The sequence below is a fragment of the Cibotium barometz genome, chromosome 30, assembly GCF_041138505.1.
Source record: "Cibotium barometz isolate CiBa-2024 chromosome 30, ASM4113850v1, whole genome shotgun sequence".
NCBI classification, from domain to species: Eukaryota; Viridiplantae; Streptophyta; class Polypodiopsida; order Cyatheales; family Cibotiaceae; genus Cibotium; species Cibotium barometz.
Genome location: NC_141075.1, coordinates 28,598,574 through 28,625,360, shown reverse-complemented (window position 1 = coordinate 28,625,360; position 26,787 = coordinate 28,598,574). Strand labels below are relative to the sequence as shown.

The window sequence follows — 26,787 nt, the reverse complement described above, 5'->3', positions numbered from 1 at the left end:
GTTGCCTATCTGATTCCAGTGAAAGAAACATACTCTGCAGTGGATGTTGCCAGAGTTTTCCTTAAGGAGATCTTTAGATTGCATGGTTTACCCAGGAGGATAGTAAGTGACAGAGATCCCAAATTCACATCGAAATTCTGGATTGTGTTCTTTGAAGTAGTAGGAACTTTCTTAGATCTTAGCACAGCCTATCACCTCGAAACTAATGGCCAGACGGAAAGGGTGAATCAGGTAATAGAAGATATCCTTCGATCATGCTACGCAGGGTACCCAAGAAGAAGTGGTTCAGTCATCTGCATTTGGTCGAATTCACTTATAATGCTTCTTATCAATCGGAGCATTGGGATGAGTCCTTTCAAAGCTTTGTATGGACAAGATTGCCTTACACCATTGACTTGGTCTGATCCATTGATCAGAGTCGAAATGTTCAGACCAATGCTTGACGACATGGACGAGCAGATGCAATCAATCCGTAAAGATATAAAGGCAACCCAAGATAGGCAAAAGCAGTATGCAGATAAAAAGAGATCTTGGAGAGAGTTCGAAGAATCAGATATGGTCTTCATTCGAGTACGACCAAAAAGAAGTTCTTTATCCTTAGGGAAGTACAAGAAGCTCTCTCCCAGATGCTGTGGGCCGTATGTTGTCATTAAGAAAGTGGGCAATCTAGCCTACAAACTTCTTCTACCTCCCCATCTCAAGGTACATGATGTATTCCATGTTAGCTTGCTTAAGAAATATGTACCTAGCCCGAGTCACGTGCTTGATGATGAGCAATTGATCTCTCCGACTCAAGCTCAGATGGTACTCCAACCTGAGGAAATCCTTGACATACGGGAGAAGATTCTCAGGAGCAGAGTCCTCAGAGAATTCTTAGTAAACTGGAAGTTCTTCCCTCTAGAAGATGCCACCTGGGAGAAAGAAGAAGAGTTGGCGAAGGATTACCCCCACTTTGCGAGATGAGGACATCTCGCATTTTTCAAGTGGGGCGGAAGATGTAAGATTTCTCCTTGGGCTGAATATTGATTAAGCCTCTGCTTCAATTCCTTGTAATCATTCTATGTTTTTGAATACAAGAAAATACTATTTTTTCTTGTTTTGCCTAGTGAGATAAAAATTTCTAGAGAGTGGTAAATCAATATTGAGATATTTTTGGATTAAAAAATTCTACAGATATCAAAAAAATGTTTTCCTGAAACAGAAAATCAAAATAGTTTTTCCAAGGTGCAATTGGAATTAATTAAAAATGATTTAGAAGACCTTATCCTAAGGGTCAAGATTTTTTAAAAATTTTGGATTAAGGTTCCTATGGACCAATAAGATTAATCCAAGTGTTGGAACAAGATAAATCCAAAGAATAAAAGAAAATACCCAAAAATGAGTAAATGTCCACATAAGATGAAGAGTTGACTAAGTACTAGATTTATTAGTTAAAAACTATGAAGTATTAATAAAAAAATGAGATATTTTAGAGTAGTCATTCATTTTTGACACATTGGTAAGGAGAAGGGGGCCCTTCAAGGAGGCGCCTATTTCACATGTGTGGATGAGTTTTAAACTTAAAAATAATAGGATATTTTTATCTCTCCTCTCTCCTAGATCAAACCAAATAAAAAAGGGAGCCAAACTGGTCCAATTCAGCCAAACTAAAACTAGAAAATTCTAGAACTCAGTTGGACTCAGTTAGTGGCCTCCCTCACCTATAAATAGATCCTCATACCTTTGTATTCTCATCTGTGAACTAAATTATGCCGGTATTACTCTAAGTTAAGCTTATTTTCTATTGTCCTCTAAAAACCCTCTACAAATTGAAGAGATTGGAGCTTCTCTCTTTCTCTTCAATCTTCCTTGGAGACTGCAACAACATACCAAACCAATTGATTGGTTGAGGGTCTCTACTGTGATCAAACAATTAAGTAATTTAAGAGGTAAAGTGTGGATTATTGTCTTCTTTTTCTTAAATCTCCAAATGTTTCTCTTCTCAATCCCTATCAAGCTTGAGAAGCATTAATTTGAATGGCTTTTGAATACTATTGAAGTTCTTTAATGTATTGTAATGAAGAAACACATAATTTTCATTTATGCTTAATTTATAATGGTTTTTAAGCATTTCTCTCTCTCCCCCAAAGAATGGTCATTCCTATGACCTATTCTCAATTCGAATGAAGCTTCTCATGAAGCATTTCTCTAATCTAAAAGTAATTTCTATGCTTGTTTAATTGGAGGCCAAAATAATGGCTTTTTAATACTTTTATGCTATTTAATTTATGGTAAAATTAAGAATCAATCCATAATTGGATAATGATCCAATTAGTGGTTATTCTAATCACATGAATAATACTAAACTCTATGCTTTTAAATTATTTGAGAATTATCAGTAATAGCAGAGCAGAGCTATGGTAAAATTTTTAAAAAATAAACACATAAATCATTTTCATTTATATTACGAAAAGAGGACTTCCTACCATATTCTAGGATTAATCATCCTAGATTAATTGAATGATTCTCATTATAATCATGGAAAAGTGATTTTTATGTTTATGCATAAATAGTTAATTACGAAAAAGAGAAATTTCTAGTAATCCATTTTTATGTTAAAAGAGTAATTCCCATGAAAATGGAAATCCATGTACTCCAATGAAGTAAGAGAAAAATTGTGATGCTAAAATAATGCATATTTTATTTAAAAATTAAAGAAGGATTTCAATTAAATTTATCTTTTTGCATATATAAATTTTAAATGATAAAAGAGGAATTCCCACTATATTGGAATCCAAATATTTAAATGAGGAAAGTGTAATTCCTAGTGTAAAGGAATTAATGAAGATTTTTATTTAAAATTTTAAGAGAAAATTTAGTTAAATATATCCTTTTGCATAGATAAATTTTAAATGATGAAAGAGGAATTTCCACTATATTGGAATCCAAATATTTAAATGAGAAAAGTGTAATTCCTAGTGTAAAGGAATTAATGAATATTTTTATTTAAATTTTAAGAGAAAATTTAGTTAAATTTATCTTTTTGTATAGATAAGATTAAATGATGAAAGAGGAATTCCACCATATTGGAATTCAAATGTTTAAATGAGAAAAGTGGAATTTTTAGCTTAATGGAATTAATGGATACTTTTATGTAATTTTTAAGAAAAATTTTAAGTGGATTTAATTTATGATAAAAGAAGAATTCCCATGATAATTGGATTGCACTCATTGAAATGAGAAAAATAAGGATTTCAAGTTTATTCAAAAAAATAGGTATTGATATTTTAGTTAAAAGAAGAATTTTTATGATATTTAAGAAAAGATGATTTTGAATTAAATTTTAGTGTCAAAAGATGAATTTCCACCATAATTCTACCTAATGAATTAGGCGGAGAAATTATGTGGCATAAAGAATATCTTTGGATATTTTAATTGGTAAAATCACTAAATTGATATTTACCCAAAATCTAGATGTTTAGTTGAAGGAAATCTTTGTAGAACTAGACCGAATGAATTTGGTTAGACTACGTGAGGGACTAATTGTCCTTCTCTCGATCTGAATCAGACAAAAACTTCGTTGACCAATTTCAGTTACTAAATCGAGAGAAGGACTAATTGTCCTTCTCTCGATCTGAATCAGACAAAAACTTCGTTGACCAATTCCAGTTACTAAATCCAAAGAATAGACTACCGAAACTAATCTAGTTTTTCCTTGACCAAAGTCACCAAGAATCTAGTTGGACAAATGGAAAAACTAATCTAGTTTTTCCTTGACCAAAGTCACCAAGAATCTAGTTGGACAAATGGAAAAAATGATGGGTGGATTATCCTCATGAGAGATCAAGGATCCTCATTATGAAACTGGGAATTATGGAAAAAGGGTTGTCAGAACCGATCTCAAACTGAAATTTTACTTACATTGGAACCTCTGTTTTTTCATTCAAAGGATTGTTTTATGCCAGAATGCTGGAAGAAGCATTTAGCTTATGTTTTTCTAAGAGGAGGTTCGTTGGAATAGCTGGCGGGGAGTCGTCAAGGAACGTTGCTCGTGCCAAAGCCTACCGAGGTCTTGACCAGCCTCGGTACGGTTAAAATGGTGTGCTTCCGGTGTACGATGGGCGAGGACCGATAAAGCGGTCCCTGAGTGAAGTGCTAGGACACCTAAGGAGGATCCTAGAGGCTAGCCTCTTGTCCTAGATATCTGCGGGGGAGGCCCGACGAGTGTGTGGACCCCACCCCGCGCAGGAGGCCGATGCCGCTTCTGCCGCTCGACAGGAGCCCCGGAGCGGGCGGGGGACTTCACAGTTATGGCAAAATTTTTCAGATTTTTGTGGAAAAGAAAGTTTGTTTTTATGTTATTCCAAAAGAGTAATTCCCACCATTTTTTTCCTGAAACTTCCTGACTCCAGATTCTGGTTGGGATCTTGGTATCTCTTTGGAGAGGCGAGTTGCTTCACTACAACCTGTCTCACAAAATATAACTCTTAACATCTTAAGTGTGCAAAATAGGCAATTGTCCATGGTACCCTTGAATGTGCTTACACACTTACAAGCCAAGGCACGAGAAATAGTAAAAAAGAATGCCAAAGAAAACACTTCAAAATGGGTAGAAGAGCATTATTTAAAGCAGAAACCAAAAGAGCAAGCAAAACCTTCTAAACCCAAGAAAAACAAGGGGCAACAAATTGTTGAAACCAAAGCTGAAATAAAGGATAGGGAAAAAAAGCTTATGGAGGAAATAAATCCAAAAGGGACAAAAGCTACACATGATGCAGAAGCATCCATCTCAAAGGCTACCACACAAACCACAACACCCACACATGTGACACAAAAAGACAAAAGAAAATTTGTTCTCGTCGCATGGGTAAACATAATGAAAACCTGAGGATCCAAAGAAAGTCAGAAGATGAAACAAGTTGTAGTACGTCACTAAGTGAGGATGAATCAAGTTCCGATTCGACACTAGGTGCACCTCACAGACCAATCCAGAAACTAGAACCCGCCCAACCACCCCAAATTGAAAATCATTGATCACATGACATATGCGAAACACAAAAAACAAGCTCAGGAGAGCATTCGTAGCATTGTCGGACGAGTGTCATACAGGATCATCGGTTGTGCTTAAACCGAAGGAATATCGCTTCCCCTTTCAAGAGGAAGACGTACTCTCTAAAGATGAGTCATTAAAGGCAGATTGCACGAATTATGCAGTTGAAAAAGCACGTGAGGAAATTGATGAATCCCTTACGAAATTAAAGCAGTCTCTCAAATCCTCATTTGGAGGAGTGCTTTTTCTCATGGTGGGTGAAGCCAGCATAGCATCAACACTTGCACCTTTAAAGGCTAAACATGAGTTATACCAAGACATAAAGAGCTACATAGGACAGGATTGTGAGAATCCACAAGTTTCCAAACATACCTCAATTAGGATTGTCAAAGGACCGAGTGTACACATTGGGGACTCTTAAAAAAGCTGAGAGCCAAAACGAGGATGGAAATGAATGGGAATATGAAACCAAACGGGACCTGAAGTAAGTTGAAACAAAAACTAAAACATCCATGGTTTCTCTTAAAGATTCTATCATGGTATGGTTAGATTTCCCTACATGCAATGATGTTAAGCATAAATATTAGGAAAAAAGGGAGCTCATTTTGGGGCCCTGTAAGAAATTCGCTATTTTCTCATTTACTTGTCTCCTAAAAGACATGAAAAATAGTAAAATACGAAAACGTGGTTCAATACTGTCAGTAAAGACTGCACATCTGTCACTTTAAAAAAGAATAAGATAATATTTTACATAACTAACAAGATATTGCATTAAATACATTCTTAGATTTCTTTGTTTCCTGTAGATTCCGCATCTCTTTTGACGACGTGTTTAAGCCTCTCATAAAGAGTCCATCACTCAACTTGGTGATTGCTTGTTTTTTTGAATATTTGGATAGATACCGCCTTACTTCAACAATTCGAGTTACAAAAAGCATATGAGATTAACTGGCAAAGATGCAACCTCAGAAGCTCAAGGAATGGCCGACACTAGTGAAGAACAATCTCAGAAGAAGCGAGTCCACCATCTTCATATTGACTTGGAGGAACAATATGCTCCAGCACAGAAATGAAAGGGTGCACTGTTGAATGCTCAGCAATGGGAAAACATGAGAAGAGAAGGCTTGCAACACATTGACTTACGGTGCGATGGTGGCATATACCCAAAATGTCCAGTGAAAGACTCTACACCTCCGTTTGTCAATCCAACTACACTACTAAGGTTCGTGGTGGGCGATGGACAAAATGGACTTCATGGTTATATTTTGGCACAGTCTGCCTTGGCAGAAACGTATAAAACATTGTATGTACAAGAAAGAGTGGCCAAAATACAGGAGATAGCCATTCGTGTAAACTTGGAAAAACAGTTTGCAGAATGAAATAGAAGAGCATTCAAAGACTAAGAAAGAGTTGACAAGAGCAAGAAGAAAGAGGACAGTACTAGGAGACAGAAATCGAAGCAGGAAAATAAAAAACATTGCAAATTTGAAGGCTGGCACACTGGTGGATGCAAGCAAAGAAACCAGCAAAGCAAGGTTAATTTGAATATTTTTCTTTTGTATTATCAAAAGCGCTTTCAAATGAATATGTCTATTTCTTCCATTCATGCAACACAAGAACTGAGGTATTCAATCATATAGCCATCATTGTGTTGTTACTGTAGGAAACTATTGGAGCTTGCGAAAGAAAACATGGATCCCGATCTTCTTCCTGTAAAGCAAATGAAAGGATTACTTTCTACTGGTGTTGCAAAAGGTTTGATTGAGGGAAAAAAGTTCAAAACAATCAAACGCAATGTTGTAGAGAACTTTATATCCAATAATAAAGTTGATGCCAATACAATTCAAGAGACTCTTGATGTTAGCAGAGTTAGCCGGAAAGGATATAGTTCTATTTTCAATGCGATATCCTTAAATTTAAAAGATCAAAGGATTAAACGTGTTTTACTACCAAACCCAGCAACTGTGTGGAAGTTAAGAGGCCTTTTGAATGAAAATATAGATGATTATATTGGACAATATATCCATATAGAAGACATCTATCATGGTGGCAAGGGAAGCACTGTGTATAATCCTTGGAACAATATATTTGTTGACCTTCAACAACTTCAAAGACGATGCGTTTGACACTCGGTACCTTCAAAAAGCGTTTGTATGCCTTCATTGTTAATGATGTTTGGTATTTATTGATTGTTAATAATGTTTTATATTGAAAAATTAATTGGCCGCCATATTAGTAAGCATGACCAAAGTTTTTAATGTCTTGAAAATATGGCCTTGTCCCTTTTACGGGACCCTTCAAAATCCATATTAGCAAGCCTCGATAAAGTTTCTGATGTCTGGTATTATTTGTATAAATATGCTATTGCTTTTCAAATTATTGCTCTCCCTTGTGAATTACTTGTTTCCATTTCAATAAGTATTTATTTATCTTTAATGATGTCTTCTAGCAAAAGACTAAATGGACATTGGAAATCATCAATACAGGCGAGTCTCTAAATTAAGTAGTATTGATTGAATCTATTGATGCTTGCTAATAGGGCCCTTGTCCCTAAAGGGGACCCCTCAATTGCCATATTAGCAAGCATCAATAGAACCATGAGCTTGCTGACCCATTGATAGATCACATGTAAACATAACACCAAAGCATTGATTGGGTTTCAAAACACACCAAGGTTTACAAACTGCTATAATTGTATACTTGTCCATTTATGATTTACAAATATCTTTGAATTCCTCCATTGCATATGTTTGCCTACTGTGCTAGAATTATCTAAAATTTGTCTTCTTCTTTACTTCTGGGCTAGAATGAAAGCAAGCTTGACTTTGGAGCTGGCAACTTTTCTTTTAACATGAAGCCTCTATAGTATGTCACCTCGGTAAAACCATTGGAAGACTTCTTTCATACTGTTTGCCTTATGACTCCCTCCGTAGTGTTGTGTATGTCTGAAAAACGTATTACGTGCCATATAGTGTGATTTTTCCATGCCTTGGGTGGACCAAATTGCAGGGCATCCATACTTTTTGACAAAATAGGGAAGGTGGTTGTGGATAATATGCTGTTTTCACAAAGACATAACAACGCATAGTTAGTGAACAAAGAAAAGAGGAACAAGCATTTAAAAAAAAGAAAGAGAGAACCCTACCATGTAGTGAGTTATGCTGCAGGCTGTCCACGCGTCTTTCATGGACTTTCCGAAATGTTTAACTGCCTCTTCAAAGTTTTGGCAAATCACTCTTCTTCCATGCCACATTGTCACAGAACATGAATAGTTGATCAAGAGACCTCCACACCTCTGCTTTCACGTTTCGTGCTTCCCCATCTGTCCCTCATGATATTTGATCGCATTATGGACTTGCTTCCATAATCCATAATTAATCCTTGAAACTCTTCTTGACATAATCTATAAAGACATATGGCAGGTGATCTGAAAACCTGAGCTGATTTTTTACAGTAAAGACAAGGAGACTTTGAGTTGCCTCCTTTACTTATGTTATACATGCACTTAAGGGTTTTCAGATCACCTGCCATATGCCACTCCACTTGAAAGTCACCTTTGCCTCTGCAACATGGAGATGCTCTCCTTGCACTTGCCTTTTGAATATTGTTGGTATTTCTGTGTGGTGAAACACCCAGTTTAGTGTTTCATGGTCTTATGTCTTTACCTGTGATTACAAAACCAAAATGTTAGCATACCTCAATGGAGCCTAACCACCATATGTGTTTTTCAAATTGCACACACTGAAATACTTTGAACTCACTTCAGTCAATGATGTATCAAGTGCTCGATTCATTAATGTAATAGTAACCCTTTTCATTTTTTTCTCCTTTACCAGCTTGCACTCGTCCAATTTGATAACAAATATCAAAATGCCTTTGCACTCTTCAAATGTTAAACCATAAAACTCGAGTATCTTTGACTGCAAGACAACTTAGTATTCAGCATCATGAAAGGTGTGCAAAGGGTCACATGACCACCTCACACCCAAATCTAGGTCAGGAAGGTGTCAATTTTGAGAAACTACTAATTAGAAAAAAAGGGAGCTCATTTTGGGGCCTTTTAGAAGAGAGAGAAAATAGGCTCTCAACCAATCAGGAGTGTGGGCCAACGTTACGTTGAAAATTCAAGAAAAGAAGATGAAAATAAGAAAAAGGAATAGTACTGTATGTTCGTAGAAGCATCACATTAATAAGGTGATCCAATTTGAATCTTTTAAAAAATTATTTTCTGTGCAGAATTTGATGATTTTGACACCACAAACGCGTTCGGAACGGCCCAAAACCCCAAAAATAGCACTGGAAATGCTGGAATCGGACATCCGGAGGCCCGAAAACAGCCAAAAAAGGCCCCAAAAGTGGATTTGCAGATAAACACGATTTGGTACCTTCTTCCCAAAACCCCAAAAACGGCACTGGAAACGCTGGAATCAGACATCCGGAGACCCCAAAAGTGGATTTGCAGATAAACACGATTTGGTACCTTCTTCTCGGGAAGAAGGTACCAAATCGTGTTTATCTGCAAATCCACTTTTGGGGCCTTTTTTGGCCGTTTCCGGGCCTCCGGATGTCCGATTCCAGCGTTTCCAGTGCCGTTTTTGGGATTTTGGGCCGTTCCGGAAGCGTCTGCGATGTCAGAAATTTTGCATAGAAAAATGTTGCTCTTATATGAACATTGAATGTAAAGCATGTGAAAGAGCAGCATAAAAACTAAAATTAGCAAGAAAACGCGATACGGGTTCTTAGGGAAAAGCAAAACAGTCTCTACGCGTTTTCATGCTAATTTCTCTATTCAACATAAATGCAGCTCGATATATTATTTCTCAACAAAATTCATGACATTAAGGTGACAATTTTGACAAACTGCACTAAGACAGAAAATTAGCACGAAAACGCGATATGGGGTCTTTAGGAAAACTAAAACTCTCTCTGCGCATTTTCATGCAAATTTTTCGAAGGAAGAAATAGGGACATCTGAATAACCCTCCAGACATTCTCTTGTGTCCTAGCAAACACCAGGTCATTGGATCATGCATCATGCAGGGAATTCATGTGTAGATGAGTGAGTCGATCTTTGCAAGAAGGGACTGTCAAGAAATTTAACTCGGTTAAGAGAACATAGATCTAGAACAGCATGCATAGATATAGAATAACATTGAAAAACCTACAACTCTGACCTGTTTTCTCCTTCTCCATGCTTTCGAAGCTGTCTTGCTGACCCTCGTGCTTTACAGTGCTTCCTGACTTCTGGAGTGGGTGGAGCTCTGGAGTGGTGTTGGATGAGGATGGAAGGGTGTTAGTAGAGTAGGAGGAGAGGGGGACTATGGGCTCAGGAGGGAACAGTGAGGCATAGTGGGAAGGATGAGGATGGATGATGAGGAGGAGAAAGAAAGTATGCAGGGAAGTGTGGGCTGAGCAGGGAAGAGTGAGGCACAGGAGGGAATCCAAGAAGCATTTATAAATGGCACAAATTCCAAGGTAGTAAGGGTCACATCCAGACATGTTAGAATTCAATTTCCTAGGGTGCGTGGGTCCCACCCACAGTGTGAGATACGACTTGTACCCCGCACGTGTGGTATTTATTAGAGTGTCTCCCTTCCTACTCTCCATCATCAGCATCCTCTTCATCACAGAGTACACTCAGATTACAGAGGCGTCACTGAGACTACAGAGGCACCACAAAGACCACAGAGAAGCATTACTCAGACTACAGAGGTAGCACCTTCATCGTCTAGCACATCCAGAGACAGCCTGCAGGTTAGTACAACTCAAACTTTCTTGTCCTGCATACTTTTAACTATTCAAACAAGTTTCTGTCTGAATGGGGAATAGCCAAACATCTGCGTCATTGAAATGGCCTTGTTTTTCCATACACTTACAAACACAAACCATTAGGAAAGCCAAAAGTTCCTTTTTGTAGGTATGCAAGACACCCTTTACATATTTTTTACAACATGATCAAGTAGAAAATCTCAAGAATAGGGCTGAGGGATTGCCCTTTTGGTTATTTCCTGCTCATCATACAAATTTGCATGAAAACGCAAGGACTGTTGTTTGCTCTTCCTTGAGTGTCATAATCGCGTTTTCATGCAAATCTGCATTTTGGCCTTTTTCTTTACACACTGAGGACTTTTGAAGCATTTCATGACCTGTTCTTCCAAGTTTCGGTTTCTACAACTACAATTTTTTTGTCTTTTCATATAGTTACAAGAACAGACCAGTAGGAAAGCCAAAAGTTCTCATATTTCTTTCACACAATCTAAGACAGAATTTCCTTGATGTAGGCATGAAATAAACCCTCTTCATAATTTGCAACACCATCCTCAGGTATAAAATCTCAAGATTTGCATGTAAATGCAAGGGAGAGTGTTTGATGTTTTTGAAGTAGCATAATTGCGTTTTCAATCAAATGTCTGTATGAAATTTTTTTGTGTCACTTTGAGGACTTTTGATGCATTCCAAAGGGTGCAATTGGCCTGTGATGCCATGCCAATAGATCCAGCTTGCTGCAAAGGTCCTAAATTGATGCATTCCAAAGGGTGCAATTGGCCTGTGATGCCATGCCAATAGATCCAGATTGCTGCAAAGGTCCTAAATTTAGGGAAGTTTTAAATTTGCATGAAAACGCGAGGAGAGGCCGTTTAGATTTCCATACTGCCCATATCGCGTTTTCATGCAAATAACTTCTAGATTGCTAGATGCTCTTGACCATTGCCCCCCAAATGTGAATCTTTTAGATTCAATTGAACCAGCAGTTTTAGAGGTAGAAATCTTTTCCTTATAAGGATCCTTATTTCAGTTTTATTTTTGATTTGTTTCAATATTTAATTTCTAAACTATCTTTTCAAATTTTCAGGCTCCACAACAAGTTGATCCAAATAGTTGTGGCTAGAGACTATTGATCCATGCTAAGTACATGCTTGCAAGCTACTTTGAGCTTCATCAGCCAGAGATTGTAAGAAGCTTATTCCTCTTTGAGCTTAAATATAATTTATAGTGGCACAAAGTAGTTAGAAGTATATGTAAATGCTCATGTCTTTTATTGCAGATGAGGAAAGACAGCTTTGGCTCTGACTATGTGTATAGTTTTAGAGCAGACACAATTTTGAAGCTCTTGAACCATCCCTCCTCCAAACCAGCTGTGCAAGATACATTTGAGGTTGGTGAGAGTTCTAAAGACCATGGTGGTGTCATTCATCTAGATGCAGATGATTTGGAGGAGAAGACACAAGGACATGGAGATGTAGGTATCCCACCAAATTTTGTAAAGGAAAAGGTGGAGGAGCAACAAACAAAAGTTGAAGAGGCAGCTGCTGGTCAGGAACAGGATGAGGAGGACAAACAACCAAGTGGACTTGGAGTGGAGAGCTTCCAGATCCCAGGCCTTGAAGACCTTGAAGATGCAGTGGAGACCTCGAGGCTTCAAAATCTTAGTGGGGATATTGACCAAGGACAACCTGATGATCATTTGGGATGATTTGGAATGATTATTTGTATAACATTCTTTTAATCTAGTGATGCTTATATGATTTGGGATGACTATGTATAAAATTAAAATGGAAGATGCTTTGCAAATGAATCCCTCTATCTCCATAGACTTGTCATGGTATTTATAAATAGATTTAAATGTATGAAAAGAGAGAGAGAGAGAGAGAGAGAGAGAGAGAGAGAGAGAGAGAGAGAGAGAAAGCATGTAGTAATTTGGTTTAAAATTGATCAATATATTAACAATGTCATTGTAAATCTTAACAAGTGGAGATCCTAACCAAGAGCAGCTACAAGATCATTTGGGATGATTATATGTATTGACTTCTTTGAATCTAGTAATCTATTAATCAAATGAAAGATGTTTTGCAACTGATACCCTCTATCTCCATAGACTTGACATGATATTTATAAATGTACGAAGAGAGAGAGACACTTTGAAAGCATGTAGACATTTGGAATAAAATTGATCACTTTATTAACAATGTCATTGTATAGATCCTAGCCAAGGACCAAAAGGTCATTGACTCTTTCCTGTACTCGCTCTTAATTCGAGCTTACAAAGAATGTTGATTGAGCAGTCCAATGTGTCTGACTGTCACAAAAAAAAAAGCATTTGCAGACTCAATGCAAGAGCTTTCCCTCGCAGGACCATCCACATCATCAATTGTTGTCTCCACAGCAACCTAGAGAGCAAGGGTTGATAAGGTTTGAGAATCAATATATTATTTGACTTTCATAGTAGTGTAGAAAAACTGAACAAAATATATGTTCTTTAGTACCTCCAATGATCAATTTAGCTGGATGTCAATAATCCCATCGGGGATATCTCCGCATTGAATTATACTTTCCCTCCTTTGAAGAACCTGTTAAGATGGTTGTTAAAAAAACACTAGAGTTGATTAATGAATTAAATAAACACAATAAGTTTACCTTCTTGTTGTTGAGCACGAATGCAAATCCTGCTGAAATTGTTCTGTTTGCCTCCATATGAATGTCGTGCCGCAATTGAGCAAGTGTACATTGCTGTCTGACTGATATAAAACTCACCAAGTTTCCATTCTCATTCACAGTAATGTCAATTGATACATTGTCAGGAGCAAACCCGTTTAGGTCTTGATCTAACAGAACAAGTTTATTTTCAATCATGGCAACAGGGCTAAGGTAAAAGTTAAGAAAACACCTAGATATTTGTGGCTTTTTGGGTTGTCCTCACCCTGCTTCCTTCCAAGCTTATCGAGAACACAATCCAATCTAAATTCCGAGCATTAAAAAAATCAAAGCAGGCTTCTTCCAAACCTGTCGAACACAATCCAATCTAAAACTTGAGCATCAGAAAAATCAAAAGCAGGTACCTTTTACAAAACAATACAATTTAAAATGGAAGCGGTTATAAAATGAAAGTGCTCATCTTGGCGAAGCAAAGTGCTCATTTCGTATAAGGATATGCAGCAGTTGCACTATCGTGTCGGCACTCAAAGTATACAGGTGAGTGGATCTGATTCAAAGATTGAACATTGAAAATAATTAAAAACCATATAGATAAAATATAAAGAAATAAAGCATGAGAATCATTTTGGCAAAGAACGCAAACTTTTGTCCTTGAATGTTTCAGATTGGAGGGCTAGCCATGCCTCTAGGTGCAAGATGAAGGTTGGAAGAGAGCTGGTGAGAGAGAGAAGGGCGCCGGAAGACTAGTTTGGGAGGGGAGAGTAGTTTGGGAGGGAAACCTAGTTTCAATAAGTAGTTTTTTTTGAAAAAGACATCAATGTCAGACTCAAAATCGTGATAGTATCTTTAGTTTTTTTTTTTAAAAAAAGACCTTGTCAGACTCAAAATCGTTATAGTATCTTGAACATTAACTATGGCACGCTTCTACGAACATAAAGTACTATTTGTTTTTCTTATTTTCACTTGTTTTTGGTGAAATTTCAACGTTACGTTGGCCCTCTCTTCATTGGTTGAGAGACTATTTTTCCAAATCCTAAAAGGCCCCAAAATGAGCTCCCTTTTTTCCTAATGTGTGCATTGATTAGCCCTCGAGCTAGTCATAACATCATGACAATAGATACTTGGGTGTCATTGGGATAGCCTAAATTCATCCCTAAAGATAATGGTCTTGCAAGAGGAGCCAATGGTCAGAACATTGAAGTTCCAGGTTACTTTAGCTATGAGATGTGGAATTTAGATTTCATGTTGCCATAGATCTCCTTGAGTATGATGTTGTCCTTGGTGGAACTTGGATACATGACTTGTTGTATTCAATTGATGAAGCCATGCAAACAACCACCTTGAACACTCCTACAAGCATTGTGAAATTGCTATTTATGGGAGGAAGAGACCTTGGAGGAGCTGGAACTTCCAACACTTCTTAACCGGAATATCCCAAGAATTATGGTTGGATTGGAACTTTCAAATAAAATCACCACAATCCAAGCACAACCTTATCCATAGCGAGAGCACAATCTCATGACCCTCGAGTTATGGGATTTGTTAGGTCAACAAACACTCACGGCTCATCCTAAAAGAATTCCATTCACACAAGACTTGAACAATGTATATAGAATCTAACCCCCTTACGTGTAAGTTTTTTGTGGTTGAGTATGTGTTAGAAGCAGATGTGATCTTGGGACATAAATGGACTATTGCTGCTTATGCACCACTGTGCTTTGCTAGCGATAGGGTAATCATGATGGTCAACGATATAAAGTTGACAGTACCATACTGCACGGAAGAGGGTCCAACCCTAATGGATTTCTATGAGGCTCAACGCAAAAAACTATAAGCCTCTTCCTCCTAAGCCCCTCTAAACAAAGACCTACCATCTGTATCAATGACCGACTCTGATAAAGCATCTATCCCTTCCACTCCATCCTCACCAACAATGTTCAATGCCAAAACCTCAAAATCAAGCTATTCTTGAAAAATTTTCCCATGTACAACCATCTATCTCTAACAAGAAACTCAAAGAAAAAACCCTAAAGCCAATGCCTCTTCATCGACAAACCTCACCAACGAAGACGACCACATACTCAAAAACCTTATCATCGACAGCCACTCCACAAGAGACTCTAGCCTCATCGTCAACAATGCCCATGAGTCTCAAATCTACAATCTCAGCGCCAACCAATGTGACGGAGGTCCCATAACCTTCCATTGCAACCAAAAAGAAAACTCCACCAAGACAGCCAAGATCAAGGTATCTTAATGGTATCAAAATGTGGGTGGAGAAGCAGCTACTTGTAGCTCAAGACAACTATGAAGGTGCCAGTCAAATTTGGGTGCCTCGACAGTCAAAGCCTCTTCCTCAACGCAGTACTCAGAGGCCAAGGAAAAAGAAAAGTACTCCACTACACCGTCCATAAAAGCCTATGCGAGTTCCTCAAAGAACTCCAATATATTAACAAGTGTAGGTAGCAAAAAGATTACTGCAAGCATAAGGATACTACAAAGGAAATAACAAAGCTTGGGTTCTAAGTAAACCAAAAGGTCCCCTAAGCTTGCACAAAGAAAGAAGCCTCAACACCAAAAGCATCAGCCCACCACCAATTTATAATGCTCATCAAAGATGGGTGCCTGTGCACGTGCTTCAACAACAAGGATACTATGATGGGTAATCCCATCATAAATCGAACAAAGTGAAGACAGTCTCCCCCTAACTTTAACCCCAACACCTTCACCTAAAGTTTGACATGAATGGAAACCCAAGAAACACCAAGTGAGTCACTCAACTCCTCTTGTGCATACAAGAGCTTGTGTGTTCACTCAACCCCATTGGCATACAACACCTACACAAGAGCTTGTGTGTTCAATCAACCCCATTGGCAACCACCCAGAAGCCTTGCCTACCGCCTCAACAACAATTGAGCCACAAATTCAAGAAGCAATACCTACGTCTGTAAGGGAGACTTATGAGCGCATTAGTGCACAAGAACCTATTGCTTGTAAGTCATACCCTATCTGAGCCATAGAATCATTTAAAATAAAAAATCATTAGAGTAAAATCCTGCAATCTCACGGGTTAAGCCTTCTTATGACTTAAATCGCTCACGAGTTAAGCCATCTCACGAGCTAAGCCCTCTCACGAATTAACAGTCTCAACGGGTTAAGCCCTCTCACGAATTAAGCTTCTCACGGGTTAAGCCCTCTCATCACAAATTAAGCCTTTCATAGCTTAAGCTCCTTCACATGTTAAGCCTTTCACGGCTTAAGCCCTTTCACGTGCTAACCCTTTCATGACTTAACATTTCACGGCTTAAGAAACTCCCAATGATCTTCAATAGCCATTATATTTTTGTTAAGCTTATAGGCTTACTATTCTTTTGGCTAAATTAATGTCACAGCTGCTCCATGAGTACATATCCACACTCATGCACTTGAGAACATTTGCACCAAAGCCTCACCATCAACAAATTTCCAAGTACATCTCTGGATGGGGGGGGAAAGCCTAGTCAATGGTACAACCCATCGCTTGGAATTTTCCTTCAAATTATAAACCTCTCCAAATGATGCTACCATCTTCACAAATCAATGATCTCCAATCCTCAGTGGATATCTATATTAGCCTCGAATGGAGGAGGAAGCTCCCTCAGATTCCTCGGACGAATCTCAGCCCCGTCATCCAGACTTACTTCATCACCACAACCCACAACCCAAAGGCGCACCCACAATTTGCGTCAATACACTAGGACAATACTTTGAAGGTAACACAAACATAGCTTTGCCCATTTCCTATAATGGACATGTGGTCAAAGACATCTTGGATGGAGGTGCTAGTGTAAGCATCCTCACACAAACACGTAGGGAAAACTGGGGCCAACCACACCTTATACAAACTATACATACTGTAGCTAACCCATTGGCGTGTAAGTTTTATGTGGTTCCCATAGGTGAAACAAAAGAAGCAATCATCCTTGGAGGAAGCTGGATCTAGAACGCCTACAAGTACAATCAACCAAGCTAACAACACACTACCCTCAAGCTTTCCCATGGCAAGGTAGTAATGATCCTCTGGGACGGGGAGTGAATCGACTCTGATCAAGTAAGTCTTCCACTGCCCCTGAACTACCACTAGAACTCAACCCACCACGAATACAGATTGGATTTCCACCCGAGAATGGTCTATCGGTGGCAACACCACATATACATATATCCTATGGTCCGCGCTAATCTCATATTCTTGGAGGTGTGGAAAGCTCTTGGAAAACCCACACTAATAAAAGAAGACACTTATATTCAAATATCACACGAAATGCGTTTAATGAATGTTAAGTCTTTCATTCCTAAAATTTATATTGGAAATAACCAGTTGGAGTGCAGATTTCATGTTATAGATGTAGGAGTACTCCAAGGCCGGATAATAATCGAAAAAGAGTGGATTGATGCCACTCATTGATCGATTCATGCAAAGAAGTGACCACCATGGAAATCAATGGGAAGGCCACCATCCTCTTGTGTCACCAAGAGGAAATCATACACATGCCCTCACCCTCGACTGTGCCCTTCCCCCTCATGCCCTATCCTGACAATCAAGCCTCGTTGTTGCCGACATTGCCCCTCAACTCTACAACCTCGACCACCCACAGTACAAGTACCCCGACCTTATATCTTTATCATGACAATCAATGGTGGGTGCCAAAGAATCTTCTTGCCACTCAAGGATTCTACGATGGCTACACATAACTATGGATCCCCACATGGCCATCTCTAAAACCTAAGTGCAAAAAGCCAAGTAAGCCAACAAACACCAACCCTAAGACAAAGCTTCAACATTGGCTAGTCTCCGACCACCTGTTAATGAACACAAGGCTACTATAAAGGCAACACTCACCTTTGACTACCTAAGCATGCTACTTGTGTTCATCCACCACATAACTCCCCAAGAAGCCGCGACAAAAGGTCCCACAACCACGGGTTTGGCAACCCCAAGCACAGCGAAGCCAACAACGCTGGGTGCCTACCAATGTGCTCCAAGCATAGGGCTTCCATGAAGGCAACACACACTTCTGGCTCCCCAAGCCACAATCGAAAGCTCTCCTCCGTGTCGACACCCACCTCATAGCTCAAACCCTCATCAACACAAAAGCCGAAAGCCTCGCCAACCACCACGGACCTTCATCACACTCTACAACGTTGGGTGCCCAAATGTCTCTTAGAAGCCTAAGGCTTCCATGATGGCAATTCCATCATTTGGCTCCCAAGGTATACCCCATTAGGAGTTCGCCCAAACCACACCCACCATGCCAATACATGTCCAATCGACAAAGATGGTTTGGGGACCAACGGTCAAGCAAGTCCCCTCCTCCTCCACAAAATCCTTCGGACTTGCCCACACCCGACCCATGGACACTCCAAAGCTCAATTCGCCCAACCCTTTCAACCCATGGGGAGCCTCAACCATGAAGCTGCACCCTTCCCCTCGACTTCGTCACCAAACGAAGGGGCAGTGCTACACATGGCTGAGCTTATCCAACCACTCAAAGATAAACTCAAAGGTAAGCTACTAGCCACATGGGCCACTCTGTAGTATAAAACCCTCTTTAGGGGTGCTGACCAATGAGAGAGAGAGAGAGAGAGAGAGAGAGAGAGAGAGAGAGGCCCATTATCATTTCTCAGAGTGGTGGAGTCATGAGACCGTTTCAGTTCATTTCTTTTTCCTCACTGAGCTAACTTCATCCTCGTTAAGATATTACTTTCTTTTGGAATTCACCTGTGCCTACACAAAGGGTTGCCTCAAAGACTTGTGTTCCATGCAGCTTAGTAGAACATCCTTCCCTGACCAATGGGTTGATTTGGAAAGTCTCCAACAAGGTGTCCTTGTGAATAATTATCCAATTCATGTTTCAGTAATGAAGTTGCTCTTTAATAGCGTGGATATGTTGTGAATAATCAACTTCCATATTGTGCATCCCTTGTTATAAGTTGCTACCTTCCACCACTGAATGTAGTCCTTCCATAGATGAAACTCAATGAGAGAGAGAGAGAGAGAGAGAGAGAGAGAGAGAGAGTACCTAGACTATTAATATAAGGTGCTTCAATAGCAATTCTCTACACCTCTTATTAGCACTTCTCAGCACAAAGAATTGAGAGAGAGAGAGAGAGAGAGAGAGAGAGAGAGAGAGAGAGAGGCCTGTAATCACTTCTCATAGTGGTGGAGTCGCCACTAGTTCTAGCCTTAAGCAAGTATATCCACGAAATATGTGACTTCGTTATTTAGCATTAAGCATGGGGAGTAAGGCCGCTTCATAAAGTCTAGCACCATTTTCTTACAAAGCATAGGCTTTTCTTACATGCGAGTAAGATGGCAAAGTGCCTCACCTTATATTAGGATAGGTGGGCGACACTATGTTAACCATTGAAGTGGTTAACAAAGTCAATCTTAATACAAAACTTTTCAAGCTACTAAACCTACCACCCCCTAGTTACAATGTATCATTAATTATAATCAAGCTACTAAACCTACCACCCCCTAGATACAATGTATCAAACAACTTCTAGTATGGCTTCGAGTTGATATATTGACATTAATTATCTCAATTTTAGACCATCAATTACTCATAGCATAAAGTGTAAAAAACACTTTTACATTAGAACCTTGATTAATTATCAACAAGCATTAATATAATGTACAATCATCTTTGAAGAATGTACTATGATGTGTTGCTAAGGGTGAGCATGTGAAATTTTTCATCCATGTGGTTGCAACTTCGTAGACTTTTCATGTGAATTTTCCTATCCTTATGGTTTCAATTTGTCATGTGATGTTCATGATCATGGGTAGCAAATAGCCCAAAGTCTTATGTAATTTTAGTCCATCCATGATCCATCTCATGTCATTTGTTTGAGATCACACTTTAACAGGAACATTTTGTTTTTTATCCACCATATTGCCGTGTTTAGAACGTCATTCGAGAATCTTTTGGCTTTTACGTTGAGACTTATTTGGGTGGTAATGCATGTGAGTGGGAGAATCATTTAAGGGAGTAGAAAGTGTTAGGTGGGCTTCCCACAGTGGGTCAATACGACAATAAGTGTTGTCATATAACTTGGCCAAGAGAGATCGTAAATGTTCCAAAGTTATTTGACAACACACTTAAGGCCTGTTCACATGTAGGGTAGGGTTTCCACCAACCATTAGCAACTTGGAATCAAAGTGGGCAGCAGATTGGAGTGTTGCCCATTTCAAAAACTGGAAGCCCTTCATTTTGAGTAATCCCCGGCCTTTGTCTTCAGCCTGTTAGGAGTTTATTTATTGCTTGGAAGACACTTTTTGAATAAATACATGTGAACTAAAAAAGGGGAACTAGTTCCCAACCAATTCGAAACTACAACCTACGTGTGAACATGCCACTAGTTACAATTCACTTAGAAAACATGGCCATACACATATGATTGAGGTAGGCATTTGCTCCTAGGAATGCAAGTTTGAGACCCTCATTAATTGCACCCCACAACTTCCAAGGTTCCATGGCCTAGTAGGTTGAGTGGGCTGTGGGAAAAGGCCCTTAACTAGGAAGAAAAAAATGAAGGAAAGAGGGCGAGGAAAGAAAAATGAAGGGGACTTCTCAAAAACGATGACTTGAGAAGCCGTTCTGATTGACATCGATTAACAGATTGACACACGTCTCTTTAGAGGTTGTTGTTATGCTGAAAAATTGCTTCATAGAATACCATTAATAAAGTGGGTGGGTGAGCTACCACGGGCCAAGTTGAAGAGGCCGGGCTTTTAACACGGCCACCAAATTTGGCGATTGGCCGGCCGCCCAAGGGCAGCATTTAATGCAAAGCTGGTAGCCATGGTCATGGGTTGGTGAAAAATTAGACCGTTTGAAACGACGGCTGTTTTTTTATTTTTTTTGCATGCACACGTCGCTGGCAGACTTGCTATAGCCGGTAAATGCCCACCTGGCACCAACGGTGCTAAATGTAGCGCGGCATTGCTGCATGTCGTAGATGGGCTGGACGCCCGGCGGTAAACCGGCTCATGCCCCTGGCGCCATCGAAATGAATCACATTTGCGCCGTCGTTTCTGCAATGCCTTCTGCTTGGCACCAGAAATGCCCGGCTGTTTTTAGCGGCGCCTCCTCCAAATTCAGCAGCTGAGGAGAGTCTTTAAAAAATCCCCTGGTTAAAGCGTTTTTTTAAAACGAAGTTATTGCAATTGTAATTTCTACGGTGCATATTATTTTCTTGACAAATAACTAGACAGCTGGCACTCTGAAGAAAAATTTACTTCACATTATGGGGAACTATGGAAATTAAAATTAGGCCCTAAAGTGCCAGCGTAGGCCATTTTCGGCTTGTCTCGTTGGCAGGTTGCAGCCACCTGTCCTTCCTGGCCTTTATGCATTGTGAAATTTTGTCTTCTTCTGGTCCACATTTAATGCCAATATGAGTCGCTGCTAGCGCACAAATCCGACTTCCTGGAATTATTAACTGGGCTAAGGGTCCAGACTCCATTGCTCTATATTTGGAGCTTGACATTTTTGTATACCATCATCATTGGTGCATTGTTATACCTCATTCTATACCTCACTCTAGGCTCCAACTAAACATCTTATATATCTTGTCCATTCCATCAAGCACCGTATGCTAAGCTCGTTTATATGCCACAAGAACATTTTAGGGTAATAGCAAGTACGTATTGTGTGAGTTTCTTGCCATTGCCTTTACTGCCCACTGCTTGCCTAAAGCTCGGAAGTGACAGCGTCACAGCTCCTCGAAAGGCTGGCTTCTATTTATGGTATACTAGGTAGAAACAGTTTTTCAAATTCCAATGCCCATGTTCTCGTCGAGTACTCATCTGTGTTATCTCTGTACTCACTGGCAAGCTCATCTGCTTCTCTGACATCCTTGGGAGCCTGCGACGACGTTGGAACCGTTAACTTCTTCATGTGTGGTCACTGATTTGTGACCTGTCTTCTTGAAAACTTGAAGACCAGGGTCCAGTAGAGGTAGTTCATGCTTATTAGGTGAAGTGCTAGGTGCCGTTACACCATAGATCACATGTACGTCACAGTCCTGCTCCAACCGCCAATACTGATGATGGTGTCTGTCTAAACTTGTGAAGTTCGCTCTTTGCAGTTCGAATTTCGCAGTCTGTATTGCTGTTTCTGCTTTATAATAAATCTGAGGAGTACCTGCAGAGGATCCTCTCGCAAGTTCGGGCCTTCAACTCTCTCTCTCTCATACACAGACACATACTGTCGTGAGCACAAATCTACGCAAGTGCTTACTACACTAATCAAGATCTTCAATGGCCGCTTACAGTAGCAAGGACGCCGTTCTGGATGTTCATCCGATCAAGACCCGTTTTGTGGGCGGAGGGCTGAGTCCTCTAAGCTTGAGCCTATGGAAGACCAATGTGAAGGATGTTAATGAGGATGTATCTGCAGTGTTGACATGGAGGGATCTGACGGTGGAGGTTCTCAGTTGGAAGGGGGAGACCAGAACGGTTCTTCAAGGGTTGACAGGGTATGCGGAGCCGGGGAAGTTGATGGCCATTATGGGTCCCTCGGGGTCCGGCAAGTCCACCATGCTGGATGCCCTCTCAGGTATCAACATGATCGTAATCAAGACCAAGACTCTCTGTGTTTGGCTTAGCTTCCAATCAAACTAAAGCTTATTCTTGCAGTCTTAAGCTCTGCCACAGGTTGCGTTTGGCTAAGCTCAGTATTAATCAGTTGAGGCTTTTTGTTTTGTCGGGCTTCCCAGGGAGGCTAGCTACAAACACAGTGCAGACTGGCAGCGTGCTTTTAAACGGGCACAGGAAGAAGCTCTCCTATGGGACCGCAGTAAGGTTCTGACTAATTTGTTTTCTTAATGAATCTGTAGTGTGCTTACAGTTTTCCTTAGTCAACAATTAATTATCATATAAATCATAATTATTTTTCACTTAGTGTCAATGCTGTCTTGGTCCAGGCCTATGTAACTCAGGAAGATAATCTGGTTGGGACGTTAAGTGTGCGGGAGAGTATACGGTACTCGGCGCAGCTGAGGCTGCCCGGGAGCATGCCGCAGGAGGAGAAGAGGGCGGTGGTGGAGGCGTCGATATTGGAGATGGGGCTGCAGGAATGCGCGGAAACCCCTGTTGGCAACTGGCACATCCGTGGCATTAGCGGCGGGGAGAAGCGCCGCCTTAGCATCGCAATCGAAATTCTCCTACGCCCACGCCTCCTGTTTCTTGACGAGCCCACGAGCGGTCTCGACAGGTAGAGTGCCTATGACTCCCCCTTAATAGATTCTTAATCCAGCTTATGAAGTGTAATCAATTCGTGTAAGTTAAGATTTATCCACTAACCTTGCATTACTTGATTTTCCTTTGCTTGATGGGACATCTTATTGACATACAATGAAATCGAAGTACAAGGGTTGGGGAGAGACAGAAACTTAGTGTAAGGTTAAGCGTGCGAAGGGGAACTTAGCTTGATGTTAAGCTTAAGAAATTTGTAATAATTATAACTTGAAATGATCCTTGTGTTAAAGTAATCTTCCATAATAAAAGTCAATATAGATAAAAAAAAAGAGTTCACTATGTAGCGCTGATCTAAGAAGTCAATGATTGGGCAACACAAAATGAAAAAACAGGCATAAAATGCCAAACAGGCAGTAAATGTCCTCTAGCTTCTTTTGATTGCTTTGGACAATAACCCTAACATTAGAAATTCTTTTCGAAGAGTCTTTGCTGTGTGCGTGTGTGTGCGCGCGCGCGCGCGTGCGTGTGTGTGAGAGAGAGAGAGTTGGGGGGGAGGCGGGCAATGGGGGGGAAATGTTAACGTTGGTTGATCGTGTGTTTGCTGTGCGCGCAGTGCCTCTGCTTTCTTTGTGACTCAAACGTTAAGCAATCTGGCGAGGGGTGGACGCACCGTCATAGCCTCCATCCACCAGCCCAGCAGCGAGGTCTTTGAACTCTTCGACACCCTCTTCCTCCTCTCCGGCGGCAAGACCGTCTACTTCGGCCAAGCTGCTGAAGCATGCAACGTACTGCCCTCATCATTCTCAATCATCGTCACTTTAGTTCTCTCTTAAATCATCGTAACCTTAAGCTAACCACATGCCTCTAATCTTAATGGTTGTTTAATTTCTCGATCACTGTGTGATTTAACTGTTCTTAGGTGTTAATCTATTATGGGTGTTTATAACGTATTGCAAATTAGTTGCCACTTATCACCACTAATTGCGTTCTTGTTTTGCAGTTCTTTGCGACTTCTGGCTTCGCTTGCCCTCCTCTACGTAACCCTTCTGATCACTACCTGCGTTGCATTAATGCGGACTTTGACAGAGTAAAAACAACTCTGAAAACGGCCTATAAGATCTCGGTGAGTTTTCAATTAAAATGTATATGTTGTGATTAACCTCGTCAAGCCAGCCAATGGGTAGTTTGTGGTTGAGGAGTTAGATTAATCATGCCATTTTAAGCGATGTCAACAGTCAAGCTATATTATAGCTTATCACGTCAATCCGTTTAAACTAATCTTGTGAACCTACTTGAACTATTCACTTCAACCTATTTAAATAATCAACTAACTGAATTTGCCATGTTTTTATTTGCACAGAGTGACAACACGCCTGATCCTTTTGAGAATCAGAAGACGACTCAAATTATAAACACTCTTCTCGAGTCTTACAATGATTCCGAGTATGCCTTAATTGCAGCTTCAAAGGCCTACGAGGCTTCGCAGAGAGTGAGTGCCCATCTCCACCCACAAGTAATACAAGCGAGCAAAGCAGAGCTATGTGGCTGTCATGAATTCATGCCTTCTTATGGCTCTTTATTATTTTAATTAGTAGTGTGTTTTTTCTAAACTCTTCTAATTAACTAGCTAGCTGGGTGCGTTTCAAAAATGAATTAATGACGTGTTTGACTTTGTGATTTTGCAGAAAGGAACCGTGTTGGATTCATGCGGCAGCCAAGCAAGCTTTCTGAAGCAGGCCGCCACCTTGACACGGAGGTCTTTCACCAACATGTCACGTGACGCGGGCTACTATTGGCTGCGCTTGGTTATCTACATCCTAGTCAGCATCTGCGTTGGCACCATCTACTACAACGTGGGCACCAGCTACAATGCAATCTTGGTATGTGTGCGCACGTTGAGCTTGCTTAAAACCACATTCTCTCTTAATACTCAGTGATCTTGTTAATAGCTAACCTCGCTCTCCTGGCATCGCTTACAATGGCAGGCTAGAGGTTCCTGTGGAGCTTTCATTTTTGGCTTTGTGACTTTCATGTCCATAGGAGGCTTTCCTTCGTTTGTAGAAGATATGAAGGTGAGCTATATATGCTCATTTCTGTCCACTTCGAAAAGTACCTTAGCATGTGGAGATCAATGTGCCCTCTTAACGGTTGTTAAGGATCTGATTGTGCCCATTGACCTCTGCTTCATGGTAGTTTAACACCCCCCCCCTCCCCCAACTCCTCCTCCTCTTTGGATTGATGGCAGGTGTTTCAAAAGGAGAGGCTAAATGGGCACTATGGAGTTTTTAGCTTTGTGGTGGGAAACACTCTTTCCTCTATCCCATTCCTATTTGTCATATCGGTAGCGTCCTCTTCCATCTGCTACTTCATGGTTCGCCTGCACCCGGGCTTCGAGCACTATGCCTTCTTCACACTCGGCCTTTTCTTCAGTGTTATGGTGGTGGAAGGCCTCATGATGGCCATTGCAAGTGTAGTTCCCAACTTCCTTATGGGCATCATCACAGGAGCAGGCATTCAGGTCTCCCTCTTTTACCTCTCTTCGTCAGTGTTCTACTAGGGTTTGCAGCAGAAAAGTATTATCAATGCACACAGTGTTGCATATATTCCCGTGTTTGATTCATATTCTTGAGACACTGAGTCTTCTGACACTGCATGTGCACACACTCATGCGCATGCCCCCCAGGCGCAGGCATGCACTGGCTCACACATGTATAGGACACATGAAACAATGGTCTTTGATGCTAATATCTGTCTGAGTGGCTGCGTGTGTTTAAACCAAATGTTTGACATTGTGGGATGTGCTCTCATCAAGCTTTTTGTGTGTGATCTTACTCAGGGTATATTCATGTTAGTCGCTGGCTACTTCCGCTTGCCAAATGACATTCCGCGTCCAATATGGAAGTACCCAATCTCATACATGAGCTTTGATTTCTGGGCTCTCCAGGTATCTTCTTCTTTTAGTCATGTTGGTGCAAACCTACCATGTAAAAATGAAGGAGGTGGTGTTGGGTTCTGATACGTGTATATACAGGTGCTGAGCTATAAGACGGTGTAGTTTTTGCTCCATTAATAAAGCTTTAAA

General features: G+C 40.3%; 1 protein-coding gene across 1 annotated transcript in view; it reads left to right on the top strand.

Moving 5' to 3' along the window:
* The first annotated feature begins 22,005 nt into the window (after nucleotides 1-22,005).
* The window catches only part of LOC147621354 (ABC transporter G family member 11-like), a 5,651-nt gene continuing 869 nt past the window's right edge, over nucleotides 22,006-26,787 (top strand). The window contains exons 1-10 of the mRNA XM_086824093.1: nucleotides 22,006-23,064; nucleotides 23,225-23,304; nucleotides 23,432-23,721; nucleotides 24,319-24,490; nucleotides 24,706-24,828; nucleotides 25,066-25,194; nucleotides 25,391-25,585; nucleotides 25,691-25,777; nucleotides 25,951-26,223; nucleotides 26,542-26,649. Of these exons, the coding sequence (XP_086680219.1) occupies nucleotides 22,767-23,064; nucleotides 23,225-23,304; nucleotides 23,432-23,721; nucleotides 24,319-24,490; nucleotides 24,706-24,828; nucleotides 25,066-25,194; nucleotides 25,391-25,585; nucleotides 25,691-25,777; nucleotides 25,951-26,223; nucleotides 26,542-26,649 (1,755 nt within the window). The 5' untranslated portion in view covers nucleotides 22,006-22,766. The remainder of the gene's footprint in view (nucleotides 23,065-23,224; nucleotides 23,305-23,431; nucleotides 23,722-24,318; nucleotides 24,491-24,705; nucleotides 24,829-25,065; nucleotides 25,195-25,390; nucleotides 25,586-25,690; nucleotides 25,778-25,950; nucleotides 26,224-26,541; nucleotides 26,650-26,787) is intronic.